Source organism: Puma concolor, chromosome D1, assembly GCF_028749965.1.
Source record: "Puma concolor isolate L17-30 chromosome D1, mPumCon1.1.hap2, whole genome shotgun sequence".
Classification (NCBI taxonomy): Eukaryota; Metazoa; Chordata; class Mammalia; order Carnivora; family Felidae; genus Puma; species Puma concolor.
In genome coordinates, this window is record NC_141676.1 from 54,813,696 (window position 1) to 54,837,710 (window position 24,015).

Below are 24,015 nucleotides of genomic sequence, written 5' to 3' on the forward strand. Positions count from 1 at the left end.
TATGGGAAAATAAGCTGAAAACCTGTTAAGTTGATTTAGCAATTTGTTTTTTCTATTTTTTTAGTGGGTGGGTTGTGTTTTTACTTTTCCTGTTTTTCTGTATCAATATGAAATTGAAGATAATTATGAGTTATTGTGTTTTAAGTCTGTTGTAACTGAACTCACATTTACACAGAATCTAAAATGCCCTTGGTCTGATACTGTCCTGAACAAAAGCAGCAATTAATTAATTAATTAATTATGATGTAAAATTATCTCAAAAATTTACTGTTATCATTCTACCCTAATGCTGGCATGATATAAGATGTCTGATATAATTTTAAGTACTCTTCAATTAGTTACATAGAAAAATGAAAAATTGAGCTGGATAGTCTACATCAGCAGAATTTATTGCTCACAGAAAAGACATGGACAAACTTCTCCTGAACTTTCTTGGTCTTAACTCCATAAATGATGGGGTTGAGAGTGGGTGGTACCACCACATAAAGATTGGCAAAGAGGATATGTACATGGAGTGGTATATGGTGGCCCCCAAATCGGTGAGCAAAGAATGAAGAAAAGGCTGGAGTATAGAACAGCAGGATAACACAGACATGGGAGCCACAAGTACCCAGAGTCTTGAGTCGGGCATCTTGGGAAGGAATTCTAAAAACAGTACAGAGTATAAGGGCATAGGAGATGATGATAAACACTACATCCAGGCATGTAGAAAATAGGGCTACAATCACCCCATAGTAGATGTTGATTATGATGCTATCACAGGCTAGCTTGGCAATGCCCATATGTTCACAATATGAGTGATGAATAATATTCCTCCCACAGTAAGCAAGCCGATAAACCAGAAAAACCAAGGGGAAGCAGATGAAGAAACTCCTGATCACAGATGCAATGCCCATTTTTCCAATGACTGAGGGGGTTAGAATTGTAGTATATCTTAGTGGATGGCAGATGGCTACATAGCGGTCAAATGCCATGGCCAGCAATATGGCAGACTCTGCCACAAAGATGAAGTGGAGAAAAAACATTTGGGACACACAGAAACCAAAAGAAATACCCCCATCTTGGAACCAGAAGATTGCTAGCATCTTTGGTGTGGTGACTGGAGAGAAAGATATCTGCCAGGGCTAACATGGACAAGAAAAGGTACATGGGTTCATGAAGACTGCGTTCAGTGAAGATCAGGAATAATAAGAAGGTGTTGCCTAAAACAGAAACTATGTACATGAAACAGATGGGAATGGAGATCCATATGTGTGCATATTCCAGTCCTGGGATCCCAGTCATGGTATACCAAATATCTCTAAGGTTGGTGTGGTTTGAAGAGATCGTCATCTTTTACTCTGTCCTCTGACACTGGACACTGGAATGGAAAAAGAGAGAGACAGAGTGAAAAATCATAGTTATTTCATCTGGTTTGAGTATGAATCTTGGCATTGCAATACAGTTGTTGCTTTAAGAAAGGATTGATAGTAAGTAATGGTTCAAAGATGACAAGCCAGATAGGCTTCATTGACATGAAAGTTACCATGATCTTATAGAACTGATGCTACTGGTAATGCTAATGGTTTTAACTATAACTATAAGAACAACAACAACAGTAATGATAATAAGCATTTTATAGGTTTATAATTTTGTCTAGACACTGTGGCAGATACATTGTACTTATTGACTTAGCATCATACATGAAAGTCTCTTATATGCTCTTGCACATCATGGTTTTCCTTCTTATATGACTGGTCATTTCCAGTGTTAATCACAGTTTCTTTCTGGTGATTAATTGCACACTCCAGTAACAAAGTGTCCAGAATATTGGTATGACCTTTTGAGAATTCAAATCTGTAACGACCATTGTTTCTGTAATTTAAAGACTTTAGCTTTTCATCACCAAGTGAAAATAACTTGGAGAGAAAGAGAAATAGAAGTCTAGGGAGTCCTTGCTTTGCATAGTGCTGTATTAACTTAATACTGTGCATATTGAAAACATGTTCTTCCAACATCCACAGTATTAATACAGCACTGTGCAAAGCAAGGACTCATATAACATCATTCTAACTCAGCAGACCATGTGTCCTATCTTCCACATATGTTACATTCCTCCTTTCATTCTCCCTAGTCTCCACTGCCTTTTTCTCCAATTTATTCCTTCCAGCTTGTGTTCAAATATTTGTCTTTTCCTTCCCTTCTTTTTTTTCTTTTTCTGCTCAAACTTGCATACCATTACTGGAGAAAAGAGAAAGGCATCTCATAGGTAATGAAATAATCACAATAATAAAAAATGAGTTGCAGACACATGCAAGATTTAAATAAGTTAATGAATATTTCTTTAAGTTCATTCTGTGATTAATACTATGCTAAAGAAGGAATTAAATATAAACTATACATATCCTCTATTTCAAGGATCTCCTACCCTTGTGAGGATCATGGGACATAGACACAAGTAAGCATCCTCTCAAAGCAGATCAAGATAAGAATGACGGGAGACATGCAGTCACGTGTGTATAATGTGAAAGAGACATTACTTTAACTAGGAGATGATACAAAGATTCATTGAAGTGTTGTCAGTAGATGTGTTTATCAGAAAGCCTTTGGCTTTCAAGAGACTATCATTGGAAAAAAAGAACCAAGACAAGTAAAAACCTAAAACAAGGACTGTAAGTCACTATAAAAATCAAATTATGTAGTGTATCAAAGGCTTAGAGACATGAGAAATATGACCGGACAAATAAATTGTGTCTTGAAGACTCAAAATTTTAAAAGTCAAGCTAAAGACTTTAGGTTTAGGTCTCTTATACTGAGAATTGATTTCTTATTCAACAATACTTACTGAATCTCTAATATTTTACCACAGTTTTAAGGAGAACATAATGGGATCAAAATTTAAGATTTACCCTTTCAGAGAGGTCTTTGCTGATGGACAATATGCTTATTTTTTATTCTCTACTTCCCAATAGCACACCGATACAATTCCTAATGAATAGTTTGTAATATTTTTCACCAATCTTTCTTAAGTTTCATGATGGCTATGAGTATATATTCAACATCTAACATAATATATTTTTGTTGAGTAAATATGGTTTAAAAGGCAGAAAGATAGATTGATGAGGTGGAGGATTTACCTGATTTACTGTAGGAAGTTTTTCCAACAAACCAAAGTAGAACTCGGAACATAGTTTAAACAGTGAAAAAAGGGGATGGAGAAGAAGTGTGGGGCTTTTAAATGTTTATTTGTTTATTTTGAGAAAGAGAAAGTGAGTAAGAGCAGGAGAGATACAGAAAGAGAGAGAGAGAGAGAGAGAGAGAGAGAGAGAGAGAGAGAGAATCCCAAGCAGGCTTCATGCCGTTAGCACAGAGCCCAACTTAGGGTTCCATTCCACGAACTGTGAGATCATGACCTGAGCCGAAATCAAGAGTCAGACTCTCAAACAACTGAGTGACCTGGTCACAAAAGGTGACCCAGGCACCTTGAAAAAATGTGTTTAAAAATAAATAAATGAAAGATAATTCCAAGTGATAGGTTTTATGAGGCAAAATGAAAGGCAATAGGACATTTTGAGACACACTGTCTAGAAAAATGTGATGCCACTAATCAACATAAGGAATAGAGGAGGAGATTTCTTTTTCAGAGAAAGTTAAAACAATTGTTTTAAATTATATTAGTTTATGGCATGTCTATGGAACCACTAAGGAAATAAATCTGGCAGACTATCTCAAACCTGTATAGTGCAAGGGAAAGAAAAGTGGACAAAGCATGAGGTTCTAGCCTGAACTGAACTGTAGTCTCAGCTATGCCATGAACCAACTGGGACCTTGGTAGAAGCATTTCATCACTCCAAATTCTCTGTCCATATAGGTTGGAATGGAACTAGCTCATAGCTACTTCTCTTCTAGATACAAAAGACTAACATCCAATCATGGACCTGGACCTCAAAGCAAAAATACATACATATCAAGCTGTATATTTCAGTTTAGTTTACTATAAGTTATTCTATTAGTTTTAAAAAAGAAAGACCTAAGATGAGAAGTTCTGGTATTAAATCTCTTCCCTAACTGTATCTCCAACATGTAGTTTATTTAATCACAGTGACAGCCCTCAAATAACACATTTTAGTCCCCACATTATTTATACTATTCAACTAATTTTGAGTATTTACCATGAGTTATATCCTGTGTTAACCACTTATCTATAATTTAATGGTCACAAAATACCATTCAATTGCAATAAGAACCCAACAGAATGACAGCTAGTATGGTCCACTTCACACTTTAGGACACTATGGCATGAGTGGTTTGAATAATTTGTCTAAGCTACTATCTAACCAATTAGAGATTCAAACTCAAATTCTCTTGCTTAAAAAACCCATGTTTTTAACACATTGTTTCATTTGCCACTAGTGAGCAATCCCTTCTTCAAGCTTTCTTCTCATTCATTTGCCTTGATTTCATTACAGTCCTCTCTACCTACTACAATTTTCACAGTTCTGAGTCATTTTTTCAATGCTATTTTTTTTTATTATTTCCAGTTTGGTGGTGGTGGTGGTGATGATGATCATGATCATGATTTATTGCCACTTCCCAGTTGTCGTGTTGAGAGTAGGATGTAGAATAAAAGTACTAGACTTTGGGACACCTAGGTGGCTCAGTTGATTGAGTGCCCAACTTCGGCTCAGGTCATGATCTCGTGGTTCGTGAGTTTGAGCCCCACATCAGGCTCACTGCTTTCAGCCTGTCAGTGTACAGCCTGCTTCGGATCCTCTGTCCCCTCTCTCTGCCCCTACCTCACCTACTTTCTCTTAAAAATAATAAAAATAAACATTAAAAAATGTTAGACCTTCACTAGCATCTAGTGAAAAATATTAGACTTTCATTAGTGTCTAGTACAATTTCAAGGAATTGATGAGGGTGAAGTCTGATTCCAGATTGAAAGACACTGGGTATAAAATAGCTGAGAATACCAGCTATGAACAACTGTTAAGAAGGTAGGCACTAAAGTAAAGGAAAACAATAACTGGAAGGAGCAAAAGGTATTGGGAAATGTTCTCTGGAACATAAGAGATGAAAATGGCAGTTTATGTCAGAGGAGTTTGGTAGTAAAGAAGAATTTGAAGCAAGAAAGTGAACAATTTTGGGGATTAAGTCCCCATGATTACAAAAGATAATTCAATCAGTTATTATATAGGTGTTCTGCTTCTTCCACTGAGGCAAAAAGTAGTCAGAAAAATATTAAGGGATATATGGAAGATTTTCAAAAGACTCACATTTGATCCAGATCTTTGCAATAAAATAAAAAGCAATAATTATTCGAGTTAATGCCAAAGCTCATGTGGGAAAAAAAGGAGAAATCTGGAAGAGATACTATTTAAAAAAGATGTGGAGAATAGAAAATAAGAATGAAAAAACAATTGCCCAACAGTGGTGAAGGCTAGCGAGGTGAGAATAAAGAAAGATTTTATAGTAGAATTAAGGGTCTCCTGGCAGAAGAAGCCATACAGGAACAGAGGCTCAACTGATTTTTCACCAGGAAAGTTCAAATTTCATGATCAAGAATACTCAAACAGAGGCATGGGATCAAATGACAGGAAGGGCAAAGTTGTCCAGCAGTGGAAGGAAATGATAACTGAAAGAACAAGTTGTTCACAAAGACTGGTGACATGCCAAGGAACCAAGAAAGATCAGGTTTGGTCAGAGGGAATTGTTGCCTGCTTCATCTGATGCTAGTCAACCTTCCAACTCTTTCCTCTCTGAACCCAGGTCTGCAGTGACCTTCCCCATTCATATCTTCTTCTCTTGTTCCCATTCTATCACTTTTCTTTCAGAAGTACTGAGGATACAACATTTTTTAAGTTTATTTATTTATCTTAGAGATAGAGAGATAGACAGAGCATGCAAGCAGGGGAGAGGTGAAGAGAGAGATGAGAGAGAGAATCCCAAGCAGGCTCTGCAATGTCAGCGTGGAGCCTGATTCAGGCCTTAGATCATGACCTGAGCTGAAACCAAGAGTCAGGTCCTTAACTAACTGAGTCACCCAGGCACCTCTAGGATACCACATTTTAAATGAATGTGTACTAATAGATTAAAATCAATCCCATAAATACACAGAAATGTGCTGATTTTGAAAACAAGCTTAGATACCAACTCAACCACAGTTCATAAGATAAGCAGAGATGGCATGGCCCTCAGTCTTTGGCTGAGGCTTCCTTTATCACTTTCAGCCATTCAGTTATGTTCCAAGAATCATCCAGAAAACCAGTATCTTCTATTATAACTCACATAATTTCCCTTTCTAATACTCACTGCTTACCTCACTCAAAGCTAACATACTGCTGTCGCTGAAGGAACATACCCACAGACGATGGCAGGAGAGGCCACAGTGAGCCAACTGATCTGAGAAACTTGTAACCCTTTTCTCAGAGCTAGCCAGAACTTTATCAGACGCATGCAGCCCAATGGGGCTCATGGGTTTGTTATTTACCAAGAAGGATGGCTCTCATAAATGTTCTCCTTTTTTTCCATTCCTTCTTCCAAACCATCTATATCTTTCTCATACACTTGACTTCTGATTTATGTCATATTTTAGCATTTCCATTTTATTTACCACCTTAATTCTTCTTTACCCCAAATATATAGATAAGCCTCCCCCCCAACAAAAATATCAATAAAACCCAGTAAGCAAAAGCTGCCATCAGAGACCCTTCTGAGCTAGAGCTCTTACTGTCCTGTGAAACTGGCTTCCACACCCACTACAGCTAGACTTGTGTCTCAACTCCTTTTCTGTTTTGGATGAAATGAGACAAACTCCTTCTGCACTAAATTGTTCCAAAAGAGTTTTAACCAGAAATCTGAAAGTAAATAAAGAACCAAAACAGAAGCCTTTGGTATAGAACCTAAAAACATCTAGGGATCCCTCTTATAAAGGAATCTTATCTGTGACTGACTACAGCTGGGGCAACAAAGCCCCAAGCCTTTTTCTTCTGTTGGAAGAAACCCATTTTGGAATGGGTTTTGGAATTAACCCAACTTTCATATTCTGAAATAATTCTTCCTCACAGAGATTGGCTGTTTCAAGAGCCATAAACCACCCTTCAATGAACTCTTCATTAGCTTGAAGAGCATGGTCCAGCCAGGTAGTCAGATATTCATAACAATGACAAGTATCATTTCACAGGTATTGGACATGCCTCCATCACTACCATAGATCTTCTTAGGCCATGACCCTGGGGCAGGTGCTGTACATGGGCATATATGGCAAGAAAAAAGTCGCATATCCTTTTCTCTACCAGGAGTATGCCTAACCTAAAACCTGAGATTTACAGGACATGCCTTCAGAACACAGCAGTCACTTACTGTCCAATATGGGATATCAGAAGCTTACTACCTCCTTTGTTCAGCAATTGCAGACTTCCAAGGCCCTGCAAGATAGGCTGGATGTTCTTGGTCGAGGTCCCAACCTCCGAACACTGAGGTTCGGAACCTGGTTCTATAGCTTTCTCTATCCTGGGAGAACTAAAACCCAGGAGACATGGGGAATCTAATAAAGCATCTGTGGTTTTCTGAGCTCTTTATCCTTTAGTAAGGCTAAGAAAGAACCAATGATGGAATAAGTAGCCTTATAGGAAGAGCATCCTTCTTAGACAATCTTGGGGAGTTAATGATGGCTCTATCAGGGGCAGTAGTCCACAGTGAGACTGCCTTCATAGACATGAAGAAGTTATAGAAATACAGAAGTTGTTGAGGTTTCAACTTGTCAAATGCATGAATTTCTGTGAAAGTGTGATTGTCAGAGCAGAGGGTCTATTTTTTGGTGTCATGAGAATGTGTTCCTTAGGAATCTTCCACCTCCTGAAAAATAGCATAAGATCCATATGGGGGGGATTGAGCAATTTATCATGAAATATCTTGAAAAACATTTTTGTCCTGTATTACATCTGTATCAAACACAAGTATATAAATCAATATAAAACCTGCAACCCCTGCTGTCTAGTGTAGGAAGGGAGATATGTATGTGGGGAAAAATAAGTCTTTAATATCACTACCATTGCCATAAAACTTGCCAAGTTTAACACAAATTTCTGATATAACAATTCTTTTGTTTTGTAGTTTTTTTTGTTTTTAATTTTTAAAATTAATTTTAGAAAGAGAGAGAGGGTGCACAGGCAGAGTGAGAGAGAATCTTAAGCAGGCTCTGCTTCAGTGCAGAGCCTGATGTGGGGCTCGATCCCACAACCCTGGGATCATGACCTGAGCCAAAATCAAGAGGAAGATGCTCAACTGACTGACTGAACCACCCAGGCACCCCTATAACAATTCTTTTAAAACCACAAAAATATCTGGTATTATTTTACTGTTGGCAAGATGAGGATATTGAAGTCCAAAAAGTTTAGTCACTTGGTTTACCTACACATATAGTAAGAAATAAAACTGAAAATTAAGTCAGGCTCTCCTTGCCAAATCTCATGCTCTTCTTAGATAACACTCTGTTATTAATACAAATTTAGAGTGATCAAGTAAAAGAAGTACTTCTCCAACAGAATTAAAACTATTCATTAGAAGCTACAAAGTGTTCAGTGTAATTTATTTTTTGTATGTGAAATACTATGTGAATAGTATAGTCCTGTATGGATTATATTTACACTATATGGCAAAGATTATACACCCACCTAATACATAATTATAAGATTAAAAATCACCCCAGATTGAAAAGAGTGGGATAGGGGCACCTGGATGACTCAGTCGGTTGTGTCCAACTCTTGATTTTGGCTCAGGTCATGATCTCATGGTTCATGAGTTTGAGCCCCACACAGAGCTCTGTGCTGACAATGTGGAGCTTGCTTGGGATTTTATCTCTCTTCTTCTCTCTGCCCTCTCCTGTCTGTGCTCTCTCTCTCTCTCAAAATAAATACATAAAAACTTTTAAAAAAATCAGTTTAAAAAAGAAAAGAATGGGACAAATCAGTGTGAAAATGGATCTATCTGTACACCCATATAGCTCTGTGACACTGTGTAGCATCACTCAGGGATTATTGGACAGAGATTGTCCCTGCCCCATACCATAACCTTACCCCTCGTTCTTTCTGATGCCCACATGCTGTTTGTCCAGGAATCCAATACACTCCGTCAACACAGTGGATCATTCAGTCATGAGCGATGATTCAACCAACATTTGCTAGTGGTTTTAGGGAGTGGAAAAGGCAACAAGAGCTAGAGTACATCAATACAAAGAGACTCTTTAAGAGTCATGACATGTCAAGTTAATTTTGTTGCTACCTTTCCTTTCTGTCACAGTGAAAGATAGGAAATTATCAAGGAAGAGTTCGTGTGCCAGTAAAGAGATAGTTCTTGGATCTGAACAGAAAAAGACAGAGCTTAAACACGATGGAGAATGTCCAAATTCACTGATTTGGAGGATAAATAATATATAAGTGTTTTTTCTCTACCCATTATTCTAAATCTTCACTGTACGTCATATGGATCCATGGAATTTGTATTGCATTGTAGAATCAAATTGTTTATGTGGACAGGGCCCCAAACCAATAAAATATACTTTCAATGGTCTTTCATATCTTGATAGTGACCCTTAGGGAACCCACAGTATATACGGACAGTATACTTCTTCCATACAGTAAGGTCAGATACAATGATGTAATATGCTTAGTTCATGCCCTGCAGAAATGAGATAAGGCTGTTGAGAAGTCAGATTAAGGTCTAGTTAGGGATAGTGAAAGCTCTGAAGCTCTGTCTTACATTCTTGACAAATACAAGTGTCTTCCCATCTGAAAGTTAGAGGGCCACCTGGGTGGCTCAGTTGGTTAAGTGTCTGACTTCGGTTCAGGTCATGATCTCATGGCTCGTGGGGTTGAGCCCCCACATTGGGCACTGTACTGATAGCTCAAAGCCTGAAGCCTGCTTCAGATTCTGTGTCTCCCTCTCTCTCTGCCCCTAACCTGCTCACACTCTGTCTCTCTTTCTCAAAAATAAGTAAACATAAAAAAATTAAAATTAGAGCATTCTTATGAAAACTTTTGGAAGCCAAATGGTATAAAGCAAAAAAGCAATTACTATTAATTTCATGTGAAAAAACATTAATATTCCCACATCCAAAAATTAACCCCTCTTAGACTATTCTGATACCTTAGGTTGCACAGATACTCAGAGGCACAATTCGAAGCCACAATGTCTTGATGCTGAGAGGCTGAGTGTGCTTCCTGAGGAAGGAGCCTGGCCAGGCCGCTCTTGCTGCTCAGGGTATGAGCTGCCTCTACAATGACTCGCTGCAACACAAACACTGAACATTACTTCACTCTTCACCTTTTTCCATAAAAGTGAAAACCTTCTTCATATTTCTTTTGGTTAGCAAATACAGATACTAATATAGATCTTTTCATAAATGCAAATACTTTTTAACCTTATCAAACATTCATTTCTCTTCACAAGCCTGTCTTAATCCCCAGAAATATTGTGTCATGATCTTCATAAAATTGCTTTCTGCATTAGAAAATCAGATGTCTTGTATTATTTCCTTATTTTATTTGCTCACTTCATCTAACCCTTAAAAATTTCTTTCAATGACTATATATTATTGGGCTTTCAGCAATATTGTTCCCAACAGTCAGGAATGTTTTCCTTCAAACAATTTCTAAAGCATTTTCTTCTTTGTCATGTCTCTTACATGGAAGTGTTTCTCTTTGTTCTAACATCAGCTCCTTCACTTCCTTCACCATACTATGTCTTTGAGGGATCCGCTCGCTCTCTAATGCAATTTCAACCCTTTGCAAGCTACGGTTTTTGTGTTAATGGTAGATAAGTTTCATTCCCAGCCTTTATATCTCTGATGGAATTAAGTCTTCAACGTCTTTGAGTAAATGTGCCTTGTCACCTCAACTCAGTGTGCTACTCTGTCTGCTCTGAATCTGCTCCTCCTTTACGGACTCCCCTACTGTATGCACATATACATATACAGATACACATCCACATCCACAACACACATATTCACTCAAGATAATTCTTATTGATTTTTTCTGTGTGTGATACATTATTCTCATTCTGTATGTATTTCCCATCTGATGACTCATATCTATACCTCCAACCAAAATCTTTCCTAAGCTAAATACAAATATAGTTACCAAATGTACTTCCCCATCTATCTTCATATATATATATATATATATATATATATATATATATATATATATTTCAGACTGAGCATTAATTCCATGTCTCTATTTTATTTTTTGATATGTGGAATAGAGTTATAACAACTGTTTTAATGCCCTTGTCTATTTCCAAAATCTGTCAATTCTGGATCAGTTTCTTTAGATTAATTTTTTTCTTTTTCTTAGTGAGTCATATTTTCTTGCTTCTTTGTATGTATGTTTTTTTTATTCTTTATTTTTTTACTTTTTTAGAGAGAGGGTGTGTGTACATGCAAGTGGGGAAGGGGCAGAGAGAGAGAGGGGGAGAAAGAGAGAATCTTAAGTGGGCTCCACATTCAGTGCAGAGTCCAATGCAGGGCTGGATCTGACAACCCTGAGATCATGACCTGAGCCAAAATCAAGAGTCATACACTTAACCAACTTAACCAACTTAACCAACTTAACCACTTAACCAACTTAACCAACTTAACCACCCAGGCACCCCTGCAAGCATGTTTTAATTAGATTTCAGATACTATGAATTTTACCTTGTTGGGTGTAAGTAGAATTTATATTTACTAAAAATTATATATAAATTTTATATTAAAGTTTATATTCTTAAAATTTATTTATATACCTATAAATATTCTTAAGCTTTGCTTTGATATGATTTTTAAATTATCTGGAATTTAAGTTTGATCCTTAAGTTCTTATGCTTAAGATTTATCAGGCATGACAAGTGAGCTTTTAACCTAGAATGAATTGTTCATTACCCCCACTGATTGGACATTATTTTTCTAAGTATTCTGCCCAATGACCTGTGGACTATGAGTTCTTCCAGTGTGGCTGGGAACAGGCACTTACTCAGGCCATGTGTGGGTTATTAAACCTATTTCATTTTCCTCTTACAGAGTTGTTCCTTTGGCCTCAGATAAAGGCCACTTCTTTACACACATGCACCAATCAGGACTCTGATAAGTATTTGAGGGAACCCTCTGCAGATCTTCAAGGCTCTACCTTTGGTAGTTGTCTCCTCTTTGTTACTCTGTCTCATGAACTCTATAAACAATTTTGTCTTCTTGGATTCTCAGCAATGGTTCCTCAACTCAGGAAGTTCATAGGCTCTGTCTAGGTTTCTGCCTGGAAACTCTCTCAAAGCAGTGAGCTAGGGCCACTGTAGGATTTATTTATTTATTTTTAAATGTTTATTTATTTATTTTGAGAGGGGAAGGCAGAAAGAGAAGAGAGAAAGAATCCCAACCAGAGTCTGAGCTGCACAGCAGGGAGCAAGACACGGGGCTTGATTTCATAAACATGAGGCCATGACCAGAGCCAAAATCAAGAGTCAGATGTTTAACAGACTGGGCCACCCAGGCATCCCTGTGGGATTCATTTTGTATGTTTCCCTGACTCTCATAGATTATAGTCCTTTGTTGCCAGAGATTCATTGTCTTAAAAACTGTTACTTCATACATTTTTTCTAATTATTTTGGTTGAGAGTAGAAGATGAATTCAATTGCTCTTACTCCATTTTTGCCAAAAGTAGTCCTCATCATCATTTATTTTTCATTGATCAAGAATATATTGAATGCCTCTATATGATAGGTATCATTCTAGGCATTGTGAATGAAGTAGGAAATAAAGATTAGAACTTTAAAAGGAGAGGAAAATGTTACAATCACAGGAAAGATATAATAAAACTTTAAAAAGAGAGAAAGTGTCTAACAACTAACAGCTTTGCAGTAAGAAAAGGAAGGAAAACCCAGAAGTTTAAATAAAATCCTGCTAACTCATACTAATATAAGTGGTCCTATACCTCTCAGAAAAAACTATCGCAGTACAATGTTGAGAAATAATATAATAATGGATATTTATAACAATGATAGTGAAAGAAAGTGTCCAAACCTCAGCTTCTCAAAAACATTAGATTACAGTTCAAAATTATTCACCTCAGAAAATGATCCAAGCTAAGTATGGATACCTAAAGGTCACTTATCAGGAAAAATCACTTCTTGAAAAAAAGGTGTATCACATGTTTGTGGTGAACAGTAGAGATACAACTGGTTTCATGCTGGAATGTGTGATTAATTACAGGGACTCTGGAGTATTGAGAAAAGCAGGCTTGGCATGTCCTTGCTTCCAAAGACTTTGTTTTCTGTGACATCTCATATGTAGCACGATAAAACCACTATCTCAGGAGAATATTTTGATAATCTCCCTCTGGCACCTTGTGTCTAAGATTTTCTACTTGTGGCAATAAATAACTCTGGCTGCTGGGCAAATATCTCTATCAGTGGTTTCTAGCGTCTTCTAAGAGCCCATCCATTCTCCATCTATGCCAAGGAAGGTGAGTCCAAGAGAACTGTGCTGCTGAGCTCACCTGCCAACCCATGCTGAGGATGCAGGTTGCATAGTAAGGAGGTTGCCTGGCACATAAAAAGAACTGTTGAAAGTATATTCTTTTTTTTTATAATTTTTTTTTTCAACGTTTATTTATTTTTGGGACAGAGAGAGACAGAGCATGAACGAGGGAGGGGCAGAGAGAGAGGGAGACACAGAATCGGAAACAGGCTCCAGGCTCTGAGCCATCAGCCCAGAGCCTGACGCGGGGCTCGAACTCATGGACCGCGAGATCGTGACCTGGCTGAAGTCGGACGCTTAACCGACTGCGCCACCCAGGCGCCCCGAAAGTATATTCTTTAAAAGAACAGAGATGAGGGGCACCTGACTTGCTCAGTCAGAGGAGCATGTGACTCTTGATCTCAGGGTCATGCGTTCAAGCCCCAGCTGGGATATAGAGATTACCTAAAAAAAATAAATCTTAAAAAAACAAAAGAAAAAAGATGGCGAACCCTCTTTAGGAGCTGCTTCATTGAAGTTTTCCATAGATTCAAAATGAAAGTCATGGAAGATCAGTGCCTTTAAAAAAGAAACCAAAAGGGAGTTGGGAAATGATGAGAATAAAAACACCGAATTGAGGAGCCAAGAAGTGTGTTCTGTAGTTCAAGGTTAACAGATGGGGATTCATAGTACATAAGTGAGAGAGCAGGGTTTTGTTGTGGGCTCTGGAGGAAGACTCCAGGAGTGATACATACATCTTAAAAGGAATTTTTTAGGAGCTTGGAAGGAGGGCTTATGGAGATGGTATTTAAATGTCTTTGGCTCTCCAGGAACAGCCAGCAAGATATCTCTCTGGCTAGGATGAGCAATCTACCAGAATTCAATGGAACTCTAGCACAAGGATAACTGGAAATCGAGCAGGTTGATAAATACCAGAATGAATATTCTTCATCTGATTGTCACCTCCTTCTCTGCGTCTAATTTAGTGGCATCTACTCTTCAGTTCTAAACGAGCCTCAATGAGGAGGATGACCCCAAACTCTTTTTCTACATCGGTTTTTAAAAGGGAGCTCAGGACACCTGGGTGGCTCAGTCAGATGAGCATCAGACTCTTGATTGCAGTTCAGGTCAAGGTCTCATGGTTGTGGAATGGAGTCCCGCATTGGGCTCCATGCTAGGCATGGACTCTGCTTGGGATTTTCTCTCTCCCTCTCTCTCTGCCCCTCCTCCACACGTGCTGTCTTTCTCTCAAAATAAATAAATAAACACTTAAAAAATAATAACAAGTAAAAAGGAGCCTGGATTTCTTGTGAGTTTTAAATCTTCGCTAGGGGTTAGCAAATTTATACTACAGTAGGAACCTCTAAACAAGTAATTTATTTGTTTAAACAAAATTTACTATGAGCTTTCTGTGTCCAAACAGTATTGGACTGCAATATGTGAAGGGTACAATCCCAATCTTAAAGGTATTTAAAATCAAACTGCATAAGGAAAACTCCTTTAGGTTTCAGCTGGAAGACAATATGAAATTATATATCATAAATGCCATCTATTGGGGGGAAAAGTACATTCTGTATGGATTTGAGGGCTTGAGGAATTCTTATAATATGAAATAGCATGAGAGGATTTTATAGAATGCTGGATATAGACTGCCTTTTATTTTTTTTATTTTATTTATTTTAATTTTTAAAAAATGTTTATTTATGTTTAAGAGAGAGACAGAGTGTGAGTGGGGGAGGGGTTGAGAGAGAGGGAGACACAGAATCTGAAGCAGGCTCCAGGGTCTGAGCTGTCAGCACAGAGCCCAACACGGGGCTGGAACCCACAAATCATGAGATCATGACTTGAGCCGAAGTCGGACACTTAACTGACTGAGCCACCCAAGTGCCCCATGGCTTTCAATCAATTAATTTAATCACCATCAGTGGAGATAGAGCATGATCACATTTGGGATCCCATCAGAAAGTGTACAAATATTCTGATGTTGGAATGAAAAAGTCATATGTGGTGGAATTAAGCAACCAATCGGACTAGAGTGGAGAGTGACAAGAAAAAAAATAAAATTAGTTGAAATAAAAGACATTCTCATGGAACAGGGCTAGGCACACCACAAAAAGTATTAAACTTGTAACGGCTAAAAAAAATTGAAACACTAACAATATGGCTGAATATATACTTGAGTTTCACGTTGTTGGTGCAGTGATGTCCCTGGTGTATGGATGCGTATGCTGGTAGTGCTTCATGGCTCAGTGACCAAAACAGAAGGGGGAAATGAGTATAAAAGAGAGAAGAATGAATTCCAAGGTATATTGGGAAATAAAGCAAAGGGAGGAAAGATGGTTATGTGTATATATGAACCTGTAGTATATGTATTTCTGTGTGTTTAAATGAGGTACATTGTGTATCGTGGTGGGTCAGAATTTTATGTCTGTTCCAGCGCTTACTGTGGTGGGATGCAGTGTGTTGAGTAACTGTGGGTGTGTGGTATGTTCAGATGCCCTCTCTATTATGAACTATGACTTTCTTCATCCCCCTCCTCCTGTTCCTCCTCCTTCTCTTCCTTTTCCTTCTTGACTCATGTCAAGGAAGACTGAGATATTTCATGTATACAGCTTATATATATATACATATATATGTATATATATATATAACAAAAATAATAATAAATAAATTAAAATAAAATTAAAAAATAAAAATAAATAAAAACAATATTTTAATATTAATCTTTTCTGTATAATATAACATTTATATATAATTTATAATATATAAAGCTCAGTATTCTAATTGCCTAAGTCAGTCTTCTTATTAGGGGCCCTCCTTATGAGGTGCTGATTCACTCCCTCAGCTAAAACGACATGCTTCGTGAAACTCTTTTTAATAGACATTCTATGGAAGAATATAGTAGGATAGAGTAGACATTCACTACCAAGAATATGAGAGTAGGGGACTGAACAAGCATAGGTCTATACATCAGTGCATGGAAATGTATATATTGTGATTCATTTGGGATCTACTCCTTGAAAATATGTTTATATCTATAAAAAGATAACTTTGCTTACATTGACATGCTTTTAAAACAGCACAGTTTTGGGGCGCCTGGGTGGCGCAGTCGGTTAAGCGTCCGACTTCAGCCAGGTCACGATCTCGCGGTCCGGGAGTTCGAGCCCCGCGTCAGGCTCTGGGCTGATGGCTCAGAGCCTGGAGCCTGTTTCCGATTCTGTGTCTCCCTCTCTCTCTGCCCCGCCCCCGTTCATGCTCTGTCTCTCTCTGTCCCAAAAATAAATAAACGTTGAAAAAAAAAAAATTTAAAACAGCACAGTTTTGGCTGAGGGCAAAAAAAAAAAAAAAAAAAAAAAAAGAATGTCTCTTATGCTAATATTCCCCATCTCTAGCTTTTTTCCTGAAAAGGAATCCTTCATCAATCTCTGTTTAATTTTTCTTCTGGTTTTTCAATTTTGGGGCATACTTTTAAATGATATAATTTCACAGAAGACATTGTGTTTTGATTTCATGCTCTTCCAGGTCAGTTATATTACCTCCCTTCTTCCCCAATCTCACATATCCGAATGCAGTTACATCACTGTTTTGTTTCTGCTTGCAATCATAAACAAAAAACTTAAATCTAAGTGTATTCAACCAATTATTTGTAATCTCTTCCTACCCTTCTTTGTAAGATAAATACATAAGTGCTAACCTCATTTCCTCCAATTATGCTATTTTTTGTTTGTTTGAGCATAGTTGACAGACAGTGTTACATTACTTTCAGGCATACTACACAGTGGTTCAACAATTCTGTGCGTTATTCTACACTCACCACAAGCGTAGCTACTCTCTGTCACCATCCAACACTATTACAATACCATTGACTGGATTCCCTATGTTATGCCTTTTATTCCCATGACTTATTCATTCCATGACTGGAAGCCTATATCTCCCCCTCCCCTTCACCCACGTTTCCCAAACCTCCAACTCCCTCTGCCATTCGTTTGTTCTCTGTATTTATAGGTCTCATTCTGCTTTTTTGTTTATTACTTTCTTTTATAAATTCCACATCAATTACACCATTTTTAAGATACTTACTGAAGTATTGTTATTTACTTCCTAGTAAACGATATCTATGTTTTTAAATAGATGTATTTCAAATTTTATTCAATAAATTATTTGTTAATATCTGAAACTATTCTAGCACCAGCTAAGATATAATAACAGTATCCACTTTAATGATTTTATCACTCATATTTCAAAAAATCAACATATGAATTAATTGTAAAAATGAAGGATGTCAGGATGTCACATGAATTTTTTTTTAATGGTTTGAGGTTTATGTGGGTTATTGAAATATCCTATGCTTTATCTCTATAGGTAAAACGAACAGGAAAAATGACCAGATTTCCAGATGCCTGAATAGGTATGATGTTGATGTGGAGAAAGTGCAGGAATTTCTTTCAGAGTTTCAATTAAGGTGATTGAAAATAAAAATGGAAGCAAACATAATTAAATAAATTAAGAAATAGAGTCCTCACAATAATTTTTTCTAAGCACTGAGATAAAAAAGAAAATTATTTTCTTTAAAGAAATTTCAAGAAATTTTCATTGTCACTTGATCCATGTTGGAGTGTTCTAGGCCAAAGGAACTCTAGTAGCTCTTACCTTTTACTAGCAGTTATCCATTGCCCTAACTCCAGGTAGTTATTCAGATAAATTTGGAAACATTTTAAGGATCAATTCTTTGGTAGATAAGGATTTCTAGGATTAGTGCTGCCCCAGGGGAGTTAGGTACGCTATGTCCTCCTATCTTAAAATCTGTGTTTTTCTCCTAAGAGAAATGCCTAGAAGCTCATTTGGGCTGGATCCCAAGAAATATCCTTATGGGTCCTATAAACAGTAGCTGGTTCCAGCCACCCACTCTTCTCCTAACAGGCATTCCTGGACTGGAGGCTGTACAAATATGGATCTCTATCCCACTGTGTGTCATGTATCTAATTGCTCTCCTGGGGAACTGCATCATCCTCTTTGTTATCAAAAACACCTCCAGCCTTCATGACCCTCAATACATCTTCCTATCGATGCTGGCAACCACAGATGTGGGTCTGTCTTTATCAACTCTACCTACGGTACTCAGTGTCTTCCTCTTGAATCACAGAGAAATTGAGTTCCATTCTTGTCTGACACAAATGTTCTTCATCCATACCTTCTCCTCCATGGAGTCAGCCATCCTGTTGGCCATGGCCTTTGACCGATTTGTAGCTATTCGCAACCCATTGCACTACACTGTGGTCTTAACCTCTCCTCGGATCATGGGGATGGGAATTGCAGCCATGGTTAGGGCTGTGGTGTTGATGGTACCCTTGCCAATCCTGCTCAAGCGATTGTCCTTCTGCAGGGATGTTATTCTATCACATTGTTACTGCTACCACCCTGATGTTATGAAGCTGGCCTGTGGCCCTGTCAGAGTCAACATCATCTATGGACTGTCTCTTGTGCTCTGCTCCTTTGGAGTTGACTCTGTGTTCATTGTCATTTCATACATCCTTATTTTGAAAACAGTGCTGGGTATTGCTTCAGAAGATGGTCAGCTCAGAGCGCTTAATACTTGCATTTCCCACATTTTCACTGTCTGCATCTTTTATGTGCCACTCATTGTCCTGGCTCTAATTCATAGGTTTGGTACATTCACATCTCCTCTTCTCCATGTCACCATGGCCAATCTCTTTCTCTTCTTGACCCCAGTCCTTAATCCCTTGGTTTATAGCCTAAAAACGAAACAGATAAGGTCTGCAGTACACAAGGTACTCAGGGCCAGGAGAAACTTGCTGAAGTAGTCAAGTTTGGCTTAGTGAAAGTGACATCCTGACTCTCTCTTTACCTTTCATCTGTCTGTTTCCCTCTGGGAAATACATCATCATTTCAAGGATGGTTTTGTGAGAGTGGAAGTATTTTCTTTTTGTCTGCCAAGTGGATGGTATTATGTTGGTTATTGTCTTGATGCAATTTATTATTTACTATTTTTTATCTAATTTATCATCCACAAAAGTATTGTGTGAAAGATCTTACTGAAATAATTTTTATATCTCTCTTCTACTTAAATATTTGAGTTTAAATAATTAAGTGATTTACAATTAGGTATAAAATAAAGGTCAAGTTATTAACATATTTTAGAAAGTTTTCCATTTTCTTATCCCCACCTTTCTCTCCAGCCTCTGACTACACATTGCCACTTTTTTTCAAACTGGATGATTCAATGTATTTTTATACATATACACCAACTTCCCAAGACTCTAAGCATTTACCAATTGCTTGGCTTGAAATTGTAACACCAATATTAAACAAAAATTTTTCTGGGGCACCTGGGTGGCCCAGTCAGTTGAACATCTGACTCTTGGTTTTGGCTTGGGTCATGACCTCACAAGCCCCACATTGGACTCCATGCTGGCAGCATGGGGCCTGCTTGGGATTCTCTCTCTTCCTCTCTCTCTCTCTGCTGCCCTGTTCATGATCTCTCTCTCTCTCTCAAAATAAATAAATAAACTTAAATTTTTTTCTGTGATGAGTTTTTCTAACATTTTAGTAGAGTTGTCATTTCTCTTTTCCTCTCAACATAACCCACTAATAATTTTATTATAATACAGTACAATTTTACTTACATCTTCATGTCTATCGTCCCCAATTAATTAAGAATTGTTGTGGGAAGGCATTGTGTTGCTTTATTCTAAATCTCTGGTGTATACCTATTTAGTGTATATACCAGTGTATACACCAAGTGTATATACCAGTAAATCTCAATTGTTTTCTTTAATAAGTGAATGAATGTCTGTGAGCATAAGTAATTGCATTTGGCAATCATGACTCTTACCTGCTAACATAACTACTGTTTAATTACCCTCCCCTTCTAAACAGTCAGGGGCCATGTCTGTTGTTTCTGTCATTGCATCTTCAGTACATAGTGGAATATATGTAATATTGTATACAATGAATGCATACTAATACATAAACTAATAAATATGTCAATTAGAGATGTCATTGGTATTTTGTTGTACTTTTAAAGGTATGACATTTACACATTAAAATGTAACTATAAAACAAGTGAGGGAAATCTTTAAAATGATGTATTATTGAAAGAAGACAGGAAATTGAGTTATTGGATGTCTACTTCAAACTCCAAATTTTTAACTACATTATAAAAATTAGCCTCGTTTAAACCAAAGGAAGTAAATTTTATTAGCTCCATTTTAAAGGAAAGGAGACAGTTAAAAGATACTAAATAATATTTCAATATCTCCCCAATCAAAAATTATTGGAGTCAGAATTAAAAACCACCACATATTATGTAAAATAACACATAAATCCTGCCATAGCCTAGTGTTTTTTGCCCTATATAAGATTTAAAGATATGTAGACACATAGGTGTCATTGAGACCCATGTATTTAATTGCAGTATGTTAACCTAATTTTATCTGTATTAATGTTCACTTACATTAGACACTACAAATTTCCTGATTCCAGCAAACCCTGTCTTGTTAAAAAATACACTATTTTTCTTGTCACACTATGTCTGCATAAAGCATACAGTGCCCAAGAAAGCTACCCACTGTAGAAGTAGGACTTAAACTCACATCCATGTTCCTTCAAACATCATGCTCTCAACTTCACCACATACTGAAGTCTAAGAAGAAAATTGCCAAAATGTATAGCCTTACCACATTGTGAAATGTGAGTGTATGTGGAGGTCAATGTGTGTATATTTTTATTTGCTCTCTTTTTAAAGAAATATTGGGATATTCTTTTTGAAAGACAGATGGACGAGGCAATTAACAATCATCTTCTGTAAAACATAAATTAACTACAATTAGCTAACACAATGGAAAAATTATCTTGTTCTTACGAATTTCTACTTATCTATGAAAAGAATCATTCACGAACACAAGTGAAACATCTGATAATTAAGGAAGGGCTTCTTTTAGTGTTCATTAGACATCAGAACTTGAAAGTTGTCTCTTCTATAGAAGTTGATCATTCTGTTGAGAGTTGATCAATGGATGAAACGCATTGTAGTATATGCATACAATGGAATATTATTCAGCCATAAAAATGAAGTATTGACACACTGTAGCACAGATGCTCCTCAGAAACATTATTCTAGGTGAAAGAAACCAAACACAAAGTGTCACATATTGTATTATTTCATTTACATGACATATTCAGAACAGGTAAAAGCATAAAGACATAAAGTAGATTGGTGTTTGTGAGGGGCTGGAGGAAGATGAGAATGTTGATTAACTGCTTAGTGGAGATGAGGTTTTATTTTGGAGTGATGAATATATTCTGGCACCAGGTGGAAGTGATGAATGTACAAGAATATGAATGTACTAAATACTATTGAGTTGTACACTTTTAAATGGTTGACTTTATGTATGTGAATTTCATTGCAATAAAAAGAAAAAAGGAAAAAATTATTCCTTAGACCAAATTCGATTGATATGTTAATGTCCAAAGAGAGTCTGGGTCAGTGTCCTTAAAAAAAAAAGTGTTTATATTTGAAAAAAAACATCATTTTAGGAATGGAACGATAAAATATGGAATTTTGCTCACTGGAATAGACTAAACAAAAAGTTCTGAGAGGCGGAGAGTTTTGGGTGATTATCATGTGTCCAATACATATCCTTCAAACACCTGGCTCTCTTTTCTTTTTTTTTTTCCTTTTTTTAGAGTTTATTTATTCATTCTGAGAGAGAGAGAGAGAGAGAGAGAGAGAGAGAGAGAGAGAGATAAAATCCCAAGCAGGCTATTCCCCTAGCCCTTGACAAACTACCATTCTACTTTCTGCTTCTCTGAGTGTACTTTAGATTCCTGATATAAGTGGAGTCATGTATTATTTGTTCTTCTAATCAATATATTTCACATTTGCAAGGATTTAAGAGTATAACAATAATCCAGCCAATTACTTATGATTTGGAGAGAGTCTATTGGGAAGAAACAGAAATGTAAATTGATATAGTGTGTATCATGATAGGGGTAAGGTCAGAGTACTGTGGATTATATAAAAAAAGCAACTAGCCTAGGATTTAAGGGTCAAGAGAAGGTTACTGCAGAAGTTGAGATGAGAAAACGGGTATAAATGACAACAAACAACATTCAGTCAGAGGAAAGTAGATCAGGTATATTGGGAAAAGTTCACAGAATGTACAAACACATGGTAGTAAGACAAAACATTTTGCTTACAGGAAATGCAAGTAATACAGTGTAACCAAAGGAGATACTCTGGAGTAAGGGTGACAAAGGGCAATATGGCAATGTAATGTTAACTGATATATTAACATATTAATTCTAATAATTAATTAAAATTATCTATCTTTTATTAGCTGATTCTATATTTTTCCAGGGCATTGAAATGCTCTGCTTGGGATAGACTGATGCCCTCAGACTATTTTCACCATAACCAAGGTCACACTGGTGATCTGTTAGGAAATAATTTCTCATACATCTTTTTGAAATTATTTAACAATTATTAGAGTTCCCACTGTTAGGCCCCTTGCCTTGAAATGGATAGTATTTCATGTAGTTATTTTTTCCTGTTATCTTTCATAAACCCCCACCTCCACATACACACACACACACACACACACACACACACACACACACACCATGACACCATGCTCCCAAATAGGAATTCTTTAGTTTCAGTATGGCCACTGCATTCCACGACCTATTACTACTTATTTCTATGCATTGTATTTGGAAAAATAGATGTATGTAAAATGGGAGGTGGGTGAACACTGTAAATGTTTATATCAATATTCTGCACTCCCTTTGTTTTAGACAGTGTTAGGTGGTGAGTAATAAATGTAAAACACCTTTTTTTTTTTTTGGCAAAATCGGACTGGGTGATTTCAGACAGTTTGAGAGAGAATCTGTGTCTTAATTTCATCTACACACTGCATTTAACTGATAATTTTCCTTTGTATTATACAGGTTATTTCTTCAATTGCATTTCCTTTCATCAACATAGAGCTTTTTTATATGAAGTCTATCAGTTGATTCCTGCCTTAGGTTTTCTCTATTTCATTTTTCCGTAGTTTCTTCTAACGAGATAGCCCTCAGTTCCATCCATACAATTCAGAGGCCAAAACATGATGATTTCTTGTTGCTGCCTGTGTGCGTGCTTGTGTATCAGTACTGCATGCACATATCTCTGTTTTAGACTCTAGATCCCTCTTGTACTACTGGTAAATGCATACACAATAAAATAGTTGGAGTAAAGAAGATTGCACATTCCTAAAGTCATCATTAAACTCCACCATTTTTCACCTTGCACATCCCATTCATGATAAAATCTCTTTTTATTGCTTCTGCTATTGCAACAGAGCAAGACTTTTTAATCTCTAACTTAGAGTTGATCTTTACCAAGTAACTAAATTATATCCCAGAGCAAACCCTAAAAACATTCCTAGGAATGCAAAAATATACAGTAACCAGATTTACAATGTGTAGCATTTAATTAAATAAATATCAGACATACAAAGAAGGGAGATGCAGCCTATATAATAAGGAA

General features: G+C 36.9%; 1 protein-coding gene and 1 pseudogene across 2 annotated transcripts in view; one reads left to right on the forward strand and one right to left on the reverse strand.

Moving 5' to 3' along the window:
* Positions 1–368: 368 nt before the first annotated feature.
* The window catches only part of LOC112865222 (olfactory receptor 52Z1P-like), a 52,353-nt pseudogene continuing 28,706 nt past the window's right edge, over positions 369–24,015 (reverse strand). The window contains exon 3 of the transcript XR_015241058.1: positions 369–1,360. The product of XR_015241058.1 is annotated as an olfactory receptor 52Z1P-like (transcript). The remainder of the gene's footprint in view (positions 1,361–24,015) is intronic.
* Positions 18,335–19,288, forward strand: LOC112866131 (olfactory receptor 51A4-like). The gene has a single exon (XM_025929169.1). It carries the CDS (start codon positions 18,335–18,337, stop codon positions 19,286–19,288), a length of 954 nt encoding a protein of 317 aa, XP_025784954.1.

Coding starts and splice junctions, on each gene's coding strand:
- LOC112866131 (XM_025929169.1), top strand. CDS start 18,335: ATGGGTCCTATAAACAGTAGCTGGTTCCAGCCACCCACTCTTCTCCTA.